Genomic DNA, 11,092 nt, shown 5'->3' with positions numbered 1-11,092 from the left:
TGCCTGCGGCACATCACAGAGCATTCCCTGTGGAGAAGCTGTAGCTCAACATTTCTTAGCCTGGCCTCCTTACATACACACAAACTGTAACAGATCCTGAAAAAAATGTACATATTTTATTGGAAGGTAGGGCAATGGAGGGAACAGAACTTACAAATTTTAAGATAACATGAATGTATAATATTTTCCTTTCCCTAACCCCCCCGCCTGGGAAAATGCTATACACTATCACTTTTGCTAGTCCTTTACTTCTATGCACAACAAACCAAGTCTCAAAATGACCAGACATAGGTAATGCTTCCAAAACTTTAGAAATTCTTCAGTTACTTGATTAATACCTCTGGTAATATTAATATCTCTGGTAGGGAACCAAGAATTTTAATAGGAAGGGTACATTCAATATTGTAAAACATTTGCAATATACAGTTTTTGCAGCAAGTAATACATCACTGTAGATCTACAAAGATTATTTTTTTTTAATACACTTGGCTCTTTACCAACTCACCATCCTCTTTAAATAAATATTTAACAAAAGTATCTCACTTCTAACAATGGAAGTAACATCACAGATGAAGAGAGCATCAACCATGTTGCAGAAATACTACAACAAAGCCCCCTTCACCCGCCAGTCTTGAGACAGCAAATCCTGCAATTCTTCTTCATCTTCGCTACCAATAGCCTCATCCTCTTTCTCTTGAGTTGCTTTTAATCTCATGGCTTTCTTTAACTTCTCCTTCATCAGATCCTGGCGGTTACGTAAAAGCTCAACACGGCGATAACATTCACTGTTGAAAAGTAAACCATCTATTAATACTTGTGGCCTTTTCACATTCACTGGATTTTCTAGTCCTGGATTTTGCTTCTCCAACTTTGAATAAAAAAAAGCTCCACAGCTTCCCATCAATTTAAAAATACACTTTCAGTAGGCTAGTGTACCTTCTCTGTATTAATCAAGTGGAAAGAAGTGGCAGAGGTGTGGTTGATTCCCACAATGGCAATGAGATCTAACCCAAGTATTTAAAAACTGCAATACCACCACCAAAGCGTTTTTTTAGAAAGTACAGAACCAACATCCATTTCCATACGAGAAGAGATAGTATTCTCTGCTCCACTTCTGGGTTTCATACAGGGTAGAAAGGTAAGGTATCAATTGACTGTCCTTTTTAATAACTTAATGGTGGCATCTCTGAAAATAAAAAAGCTGCACAAGTGTTCGGAACCTTCACCTGCTCACTGTGCTATAACAGAACAGCTTAAGGACACACAATCCACAAATTTCAGTTTTCCATTTACTTCAAAAGTCCTGTCCTTGAAATATGTTTTACTACAATTATTCTAGCCATTTTAACAGGGTATTTTGTTGAAAATGCAAAGTAGTATCACCCTGATTTAAGTATGGCTTTGCTCCTTTGATTCCTATTTCCTAGGAGGAGTCAACAAGGAAAGATTATTATCTGGATCCTGTTTCTCCTTACATAGCTGCAATACGGTGTGACTTGTAGGTGGTCACAGATAAAGATTTGAATGCTAAGGAGAACATGAATGTCACTGGAAGTAATTTGAATTTAATTTTAAATAGGCTGCATTTAAATGCACTCAGAAGACAAAGCTACAAAAGCAGCCTTTAAACATCTGTTTGAAACTTTTTTTAGGGACAAATCATATGGTAACAAACTTGAAATTCTCTACAAGTTTCTGAATTTGGTTCTACATACTATAGCATCCTAAGCTACTGGTAAAAATGAATGCTTAAAGACAACCAGGTTTAGCTCAACCCCTCTCCAAAATTACGTGAACATTGTTAAAAGACATCCCTGTGCTAGCAAAACCCAGTTTGAACCCAATGCTGTCGCTATCATATGCTGATCACTTGTAGCATGTAAATCTGAGCAGACGGCTTAAGTCTTGCTTTAATTTTTAGTGTCTTCTTTTTGTTGCAAGGTTCATTGAAATTAGAATCCATCTTATTATTTTTTAATCTCTGGCATTGCCATAATCACTGCTAATCAATGTGTTAAGCTGCATAATAACGGTAATGGTCTGTTCCACTAAGCTGTAGTTCAGGTTACTTAAGAGTTTCAAATAATGCTTATTCAACTGCTACACCTACCATTTCAACATAACCAAAAAAAACCCCAAACTGCTTCATGTAATGAAGGACATTTTTCAACAAAACCTTTAAGTAAACTTTTATAAACTAGGAGATTTAGTCATAGAAAAGGGCATTTTCTATACAGCAAATGTGTGGTCAGAGTACAAATCTTGTTACTGGAATTTTAATTCCGTGCAGAATATCAAACTTTTTTAAAAAATATGCACATAAATTCAACATAAATAAGAATTCACAAAGAAATACAAATTAAGACATCTGACAGGGGCAAGGGGACAGTTTGTTCAAAGAATTTGCCTTATGTTGCTTTATTTTGCCAGTACCTGCTTGCTATACTTTCAGTGAATATAGAGCATTCTCTCTTGCAAATAACTGCGTAACTTGGCAGCAAAATTAATGGCTTTGTGAGGTATCATCCTGTAATTTGAGGGAATCTCTCTCCTCCAAATATTTAGGTGGTATCACAGAAAGGTAGTATCACAGAAGATGAAAATGGTTTTTAATCGCTCTAGTTAAACAGCGATCCATTACTGGAGAACAGAAAGTTTGAGGTAAAATTGATCTACTTACATCTGCTCGTCAATTTCTTCAATCTGACGATCTAGTCGTCCCTCCTCATCCTCTTCTGCCACTATTGCTTCTGAAATCTAAACCAGAAAAGCTCTAAGAAAATCCACCTTCATCCTGAATTCCACTGTTGTTCCTTTTTGATGTCTGTGCCTTCCCTTCCTCCCCTCTACCTCAAGTCAATGTCAATCTCCTATACGTATACATATACTCCCACCTTCACAAAAGACTCTGGAGGCAAATGCAGAAAATAACTGATCTGGTTTAATTTGAAATGAAAATGTTTTTTCTTAAGACTAAAAGTAGTTTGGCCACTTTGGGGTTAACCTTTGGAATTCTTGAATACACTACTATTTGAAACTGAGCATAAACAAACTATGTGCATCCAAAGTCTGAGGCTGAAACAGGAGGTATATCCCAATGCTTGGGACTGAATGACACAAACTTATTGAAAGTACTGGTTAAATAATCCACTAGATCCCGAAGTGTTTCTAACCTGTTATTTTTTTCAGCATATACTTTCTCAAATCTGAATGTCTGGGAGATGCTATGCAATCAATGGTCCACGCATAACTGAGAAGATTCCTTCTAAGCTGAAGAATTATCTGAATGGCTAATGCTAGCAAAGTGTATCCACCACTGCTTTTGTATCAACATTCGCTCTGTTTATAGTGCTGACCACTTTAAAATGAGCAATGACAATTTTTTTGGCACCACTTTTCTTGGCAGTTGACATATGACATTACAACTAAAATTGAAAAAACTATCCAACTATTCTAGGAAAACACTGAGACCACCAAGTATCTTTAGTGACAGTTTTATATTGTACAAAAGGGCAGATAAAAACCTGTTCCAGGAAGACTTTCCATGCAATTCTAAACAGTTAAAAAAATTGAAGTATGCAAAAATTGTGGCCAACTTATGTTTCTCTCACACACAAAATTTTTTGTCACTTTCCCAAATGTTGGGGTTCCTTTCCAATACATTTAAATTAATCACAAAACCCGGGTTACCTACACTTTATAGATCCTTTTTGAAAAATACAAAAAGGTGGTCTTCTGTTTTGTTTCAAGGTTAAAATGTGACTATACAAGAAGAAACAAGAAGAGCACATGATTATGTCCCATTTGGATCTGATCTATGTTATTGTATTTAAATACAAAACAAGTTAACAAATGTAACTATATATATATTGATGACTAGATCCTGATCAAGAGTTTTTTCAATATAATTTCCCTAAAATAGCAGGGAAAATATAAGGAACCTTTGCTCATTTATAAAGTGCATTTAACCACACACTGCATTGCAACAAACAACTGACAAATGCAGATGTCAGTCATTCTGCAGAGCTGCATGAAACTGTTGTTTTCCTTATTGTGTATAGTATTTAGAATCAATAAAAATAGATTCCATTACTTACTGTGTTGACCTGTCGCATTGCCTTCTGAAACTCATCCCATTCTTTGTCCATCTGATCTTTTGGAGCATCAACTTTTCGCACCTAAGGAACATAAAGAGACAGGCTTATTAACAGGTTATATCTACAGACTCTTTGGGGCACTGAAAAACACCTGGATAAATGTGACAAATTATGCTGTGTTCTCAAAAAAGCCTGGTCCACATACTTCAGTTTATGTAATGTATAAAGAGTGCAGCTGCACGATGGTTTTGGAGGAAAAATCTGACTCTAATCCTGGATTAAAACAACATCCTTTACTGTAGCATTAAAGAATAATTGACCAAGAATGGGTGGTGTGGAATGTTTAGGTTAAAAAAGTGACTGTTAATTTGATGGTCTGTAATTTCACTATGTCAGGTGATAACTTTTAAATACTTATGTAAGCTGCCTGTTCAATTGTATATAGTAGCTATCTCACAAACCAAAAAGCAGTGAATTATTTGCCTTTGGCGTAACATAAAATATCAAATTATTCAGTCTCTGGTCTGACTGGTGTTATATAATCCGACTATATTTAAAATCAAGTCTAATTTTGTTGCTTAACAGAAGAAATAATACAGTTACATACCAGTTTTAACAACATGCAAAGCTTTTTCTTCTGTGGTAGACAACATTAAGACAAGATGACTGAAAAAGCAGTATCTGTAAGAATAGCTTAAGATCTAAGGAAATAAAAACGAGACTGTGCTTTTAATAAAAGCAAGCAAGTAATCAAGAGAATCTACCTGTGTAAGCAAAAATTCAACAGTTAGAGACTGGAAGATGTGGCATATAACATATGTTAGGTAATAAGATTATGCCTGGCTCTGGACTGGGTGGAAATTATATTAGCTAGGAGAACCAAGCAGTTTGAACAGAATAATTAATTACACCATCTTTTTGTATTACTTTTATTTTTCCCTTCTTCATTCCTCTCTTTTGGTAACACATTGGTCATCATCATGGTAAACACCACCATTGGTATGTTTTGTTCCTGAATGGTTATATAAAATCCAGTAGTATGAATTAAGTTTATAGGATAAATTAGAAGCTTCCAGAAAAACTACGTTATTGGAAAGTAATAGCCACCATTTCATTTTTCTGTTCTGTGATTATTTCTATCATATGTGTATGTACTGTGTTATTAAGCATTGTGGTTGTCTTTTGTAATTCATAATTATTTGTATTTCTTACAATAAATTTAAACACTAAAGATATTATTTCCTCCTTGAAATGTTTATCTAATTCAGAATGTATATGCTTTCCAAATTCCTGATGTAAACCAACATTTTGCAAGCTCATCTCCCTTCCAAAAAGCTCACCGTTAATTCTGAAAACTATTTTGCGTATGATTCCAACACAGAATCACTGCAGCCATCACAATATAAATGATAGGACAAACATTCTCCTTTCAGTGCCTACTAGCTAAATGTAGAAAGGGCTGATTAAAAAGAAGAGCTCCCACAAGCAATTCTTGTTTACTGGAACATGTATCCACTTGTAAATTTTACCAACTGAGGCAATGACCAGAAACAAAGATCACTTAACCAGTGTCCTCACAGGTATAAGCAGATTCTCCTTTCCCTGAATACACCTTCCTGCTTTGTAGAAGTTTCGCAACTCATGGTGGAATAAAGTATTGGAAAGTGTAACATACCAATTAGTCATAGGCTGGGGAAAAAAAAACCCTCACAAAACCAAAACAAAATAACACAACCAACCAACCAAGCACCTTTAAGCCAATACATGGACATGAGCAATGCCAAAATAATCTTGCTAGTTCAAGTAAGAGACACACCTAAGCTTGTAATTTTGACAGTGGAGCTAACTAAATTTAATATAAAGAAGCATTATTTGGAATGTCTCCAAATGAGAAGTCATGGCTCCATCTCACAACCCAATTTAAATATGCCAGCAACCTTCCACAGCGTAAAAAACGGAAATATACTCAAGGAAAATAAGAAGATACTTTGAGCCTACAATACTATTATTTCAATAAATAAAGCAGGGAAGTAATCAAATCAGTGGTAAACTTTATCAAAAAAGCTTTGTATTTCAAGTATCAGTTTATTTTGGTCATAATTTGTGTATCATTACTATGCAAGCTGAAGGAAGTAGGAATGATTTTGATCAGAATTCCAAGATTTTTAGTTGTGATTTTTTTTGAGAAACACAATGAATGTGCACCTTTCTTTTCTTTTCCAAGCATAAGAAAAACCCCATAGCAGTAAAAGAGGGCTGAAAACCAGTATTGCTGTTTTGGTATGCCAGTACTAGAGATGACAATGCATGCCATAATCCACCTATTTTCATTCTAACAGGATTCACTGTATCAGCTGCATAGTAACTTTTAACACTTTTCAACAGGATATCTCAAAGGATGTTAGAGGATTGGTTTTATATGGTCAATTCAGAGGCCACATTGGATGTACAAATTAAGTAAAACACTTTCCTGGGGTGACTCAAAAAAACAGGTAGATTGTCCAAGTCTCAGTCCAGTGTTTTAGCCAATAAATAACAGTTCTTTAGTTTTCTTTGAAAGACACAAGGGGAACAAAATAAAAACACAGATTCTAAGAGATTATTTAACAAGCTCTTCTTGCCCCTCTCTGTCCCTTTTCATGTCTTCTGATTAATAGGAACCGAAATAGTTCAGTCATTTTCTTACATTCTGGTATAACTAGTTAACTGGAAAAGCACCTTCACTACTTAAAAAATCCATACGCCTGGCAGAAATAAAACCAGAAGCATCAAATGAGCAAATCACTTACTTTTGCATCCACTTCAGGATCATCAAAGAAACCTTCTGGCAAAGCTTCAGCAGTGTTCTCTTTCCTGAAATATTTCATTACTATTACTATTATCCCAAGTTAAGACTTTACAATCTGCTTTATTGTAGAATTAATAACAGTCAAGAATGAAATCCATTAACTTTTATAAAAGGACCCAGAAATTAAGAAAGCGTTTTTTATTTTATGCAGAGTTCTACCTACAACCATCAAAACTTGTTTCTTCAGTTTCATCTTATCTAACTTACAAGGAACTGCACAGGCAGTTTTAAACATCACTGTCAAAACAAGACAGATGTCTAAGGCTTCTTAAAACTATTCTTGCCAGTGTGTGGAGCACCCAAAAATTCTAAGAACATAGTCTCTACTTTTGAAAGCCTAAACCACTGTCTGAAAAAGCACTCAAGCGAGCAGAATCATTACTACAGAACAAGAAAATGGTTTTCTTTAAAGAGTTAAAAGCAGTGGTTGACACTAAGCTTCAAATGCATCCTGTTTTGAAAACTGCAAATTGAGATGGCTAACATTGTATGGCACTGCTCCATGTCTTATCCTGCCCCCAAGGTGTGAAACACCTGTCTGAAATAATGCCAGATGCTGATTTATATGCAAACTACTCTGAATACAAGTTAACAACATGACAGACTTCTAAGTGATCACCACCTGTACTTCCTGGAAGTGCAGTGTTTATTTACAGTTCCCAAATGTATCAATGTTTGATTTGACTGCTCACCTTTCCACTATCTTCTCTTGTATCTCTGGTTTCTGTATAGATCCTGAATGGGAAACTACAGGAGTAGCTGTAGTTTTGCTGTCAAAGAAGTCTGTAAGAAAGCACAGAAGCCTGTGAACAAAAAGAACTGTTCAAGCTTCTTTATAGGAAGGACAGGAATATCAATTAATACCTTCCTAAATCAAGGGAAGAACAGCCAGACCTTATTTCACTTGACAGCCTCAAACAATCAGAACATAAAATCAATTAGCACGCAGAGAGAACACCACACAATAACAAACTACCATAGTCTCCTTGCTCTACTTCCAGTATTATACACCCTAACCAGCCAACAGCAATAATTAGAAAAATAAATTTAAACCTTTCCATCATCAGTAAAAAACAGCTTCTCCTTCCTGATTCACCTCCTGTTTCAGTCAGCATTACCTGCAGGCAGAGAATTAGCTATTACTTCTGGAGCTGGAACTTCAGTTTTATGCAAAACAGATGATTTGTTTGATTGATCTTGTTCCTCCTCTTCATCATCATCATCTTCATCATCATAATTTCCTGACAATAAACTGGGACCCGGAGACTTTGAAGGGTGTTTGTTTGCACTATCTTGCTCCTTGTCATCAAAAAAATCTGCCGGTAACCTAGTAAAGAACACACAATAACTGTACAAAATTTCATAAAAATCAGCCACAGTTGATTACCTGAAGCCTCTTCAATCTGTGAGGAATACAATTTTTTAAATACTGTGCAATACCCTAAACTGAGCAGCTATGAATGGAACTACTGTCTGAAGGGAGAACACACTTGTTGCTTCTGTTTGAAGTTGCTCAGAAATGCTCAGGTAAACTCTAGAAACACCTTTCAGTTACTTTTTTTTTTTTTTTTTTTAGTTTGAATATTCAGTATCAGAAACCTTAATAAAAACTCCATATAACAAAGTACATTTGGAGGGATAGCAGCTTAGGTAATTCTGTAGAAAAGCCACACAGGCTCAGCAATAAGAAAACCTGGATTTGCTTAGAATAGCTGCAAACCTCCAAGTCAGGTATTTTTCCAGATAATATTTTAAAATAATCACACCAATCAGTTTAATAATGAACCTCTCAAATTTGCACACAGACCGAAAAGCTTATACAAGGTGTCTCCCAGAGTCAAGATAACAGCACATAATATCTATGCAAGATAGTAATAATTTGTCCTGTGAAAAAGTGTACGAGAAACCTGCAGGCCTCATGTGGTATCTATCAACCCCACAAAAATGTCCCCAGTCACCTGAAGTCAATTACACAGCTATATCTGTTAAGAGTTCATCTGCAGGAAATGCATTAATTGTAAGTGACAGAAACATCTTAATAAGGATCTGCTGATGACACTTGTTAGTAAATTATGTGAATACAGAAGTGTACATTTAAAATCTGGGTCAGCTTCAGACTACTATGTCTTCTGAAGTCTGCTAGCATTAAAGAGTACATGCCACAATCCAGTTATTTCCATTCTAGCAAACTGCATTAATAACACCAAATTTTAATCCTTGCAAGTCCAATTGTGACAGTAAAATAAATTCTGCTTTGTCACAGACTCTAGAGTCAATACCATGATTTTCTCATCTGCACCAAATAAGATTCTGCCCTGTTCAGGAATGTACACCCATGTTTGACAATGAGCAGAGCCAGGGATCTGCTGATTCTCTGAACCTTTAACGTTAGCTCAGAAGGAGAGATGAGCAAGAACAGGGTGAGAATGAAGCAGTTGGTATCGTTACAAAAAACCCATACATAGTAAGATCTCCTTACCCAGATGTAGATGTATGCGGCTTTTCATCTGTACCTGTATAACAGCAAAGGACACTTCTTACAGCCCATACTTTTAGAAGAAACATCTCTCAAACAGCCTCTTACTACAGAAGCAAGTTCACCAATGCACACTTTCACGTATTTCATAAAGTTGTATGTTCAGTAGCACCAAGGGAAGAAAATTATCAATCTTTTCTTTAGCATGAGCTTTCATGTATGGACTGAAGTAAACAAGTGACTTGATCCCACTGAAAAGGAATGCCACCACTTCTGGACAAGAGCTTCTACTGTTTAACTTACAGTGCTTCTGCTCCTGTTTGGATCAAGATCACAGCTCCGTGACCTAATCTGATCTAGTAACCTAGACAAAAAACTAAATAAACTACCAAAAGGGCTTTTTTCTCCAGATCAGTGAACTCAAGAAGAAAGAATATGTCAGACAAAAAGTAATTATCTCTTTTCAGCAGCAACAAGCTGACATTAACTCAACAGCCACATATATTCACACTCATTTCCACAGGGAAAACAAACAAACCAACCAAACCAAAACCATTCAGGATCTAAAATGGCCAGTTTCTGGCAAGTGCTAGGTAAGTTCTTTTCTCTCCTTACCTTTTACTCTCTTTAACTCTGTATTTTCTGTGTCAGCAGTTTTTCTCTTCACAGGATGAGATGATGTGCTAGCAGCTGAACCAGCTGCTGTCTGCTTTGTGCCTTTTAATTCTGCAACTCTCTGTAAAGGAGTAAAAAAATCAGGAGGCTTTCCTAGCAGGAACTTCTGGATTGCAGCTTAAAACACAGCACTTCTAAAATCATTTGTTAAAGCCAGATAGTATCGTTCTAGAACAAGATCACTGAAACAGACATCATGGATGTAAGAACCAACACCAATGATTCTGTCAGCCTCTTGAATGATGTGACATGGGGGCAGAAGGACTGACACCTGCACACGGGGAAACCGTACAAGTGAGAAAAGAAAGACAAAGATCAGTGACATTTACAGCAGCAAAACACTGGAGGAAGGAGCAAAAAGGCTGGACTCATCCTAATAACACGTCTTGAAATATAAAACGTTTTAAAATTAAAAGCGTTAATATTAAGCAGCAACAGAATTTAAAAGGATTAAAAAAAACAAACAGATCTAAGGCTACATCCAAGTGGTAAGCTCCCTGAAATTGCTTTACAAATGCATCATCTTTACTACTGTATTACAAAAAACCGCTTGTTTTCTTAACAACGTGGAAATGATCACTTGATAACACACAGGTAACAGCGTTCCAAGCCAAGGAGGGTTTCTAATCCCCGGCTGCAGACCAGTGGCGGTACAAAGTTGTTGCTACTGTAGGAACAACGTCACCTAAAGCGCACGCCCCTCGAAGGAGACGGGACGACACTCCCAAGTGCCAGCCTTCCCGGAGGGGCACAGCTTTCCAGCAAGCAAAACCAACCAACCAGGCTTTTCACACTACTCTCTTCCGGCAGATACTCAGCACTTCCCTACCGGCACACACCTCCGTGAGCAGCAAACTTCCCCCCGCAGCCTCGGGACAACAACATCGACTCCCCCGCCCTTCCCGCTCCTCCCCGGACGGCTCCGCACCCCAGAACCGGCACCCGGGCGGCCCCAGGCCCCAGCCCCAGCCCGGCCCCAGGCCCAGCACATCCCAG

General features: G+C 37.0%; 1 protein-coding gene across 1 annotated transcript in view; it reads right to left on the bottom strand.

Annotated features, from left to right (window-relative positions):
• Positions 1-365: 365 nt before the first annotated feature.
• ZNF830 (zinc finger protein 830) overlaps positions 366-11,092 on the bottom strand; it is a 15,849-nt gene continuing 5,122 nt past the window's right edge. The window contains exons 2-9 of the mRNA XM_009996534.1: positions 10,037-10,157; positions 9,425-9,458; positions 8,064-8,272; positions 7,638-7,728; positions 6,887-6,950; positions 4,098-4,178; positions 2,681-2,757; positions 366-785 (exon numbers count right to left, since the gene is read on the bottom strand). Of these exons, the coding sequence (XP_009994836.1) occupies positions 602-785; positions 2,681-2,757; positions 4,098-4,178; positions 6,887-6,950; positions 7,638-7,728; positions 8,064-8,272; positions 9,425-9,458; positions 10,037-10,157 (861 nt within the window). The 3' untranslated portion in view covers positions 366-601. The remainder of the gene's footprint in view (positions 786-2,680; positions 2,758-4,097; positions 4,179-6,886; positions 6,951-7,637; positions 7,729-8,063; positions 8,273-9,424; positions 9,459-10,036; positions 10,158-11,092) is intronic.

The sequence above is a fragment of the Chaetura pelagica genome, unplaced genomic scaffold (assembly GCF_000747805.2).
Source record: "Chaetura pelagica isolate M959 unplaced genomic scaffold, ChaPel_1.0 scaffold82, whole genome shotgun sequence".
NCBI lineage: Eukaryota > Metazoa > Chordata > Aves > Apodiformes > Apodidae > Chaetura > Chaetura pelagica.
This window is presented reverse-complemented; position numbering and strand designations above follow the sequence as displayed.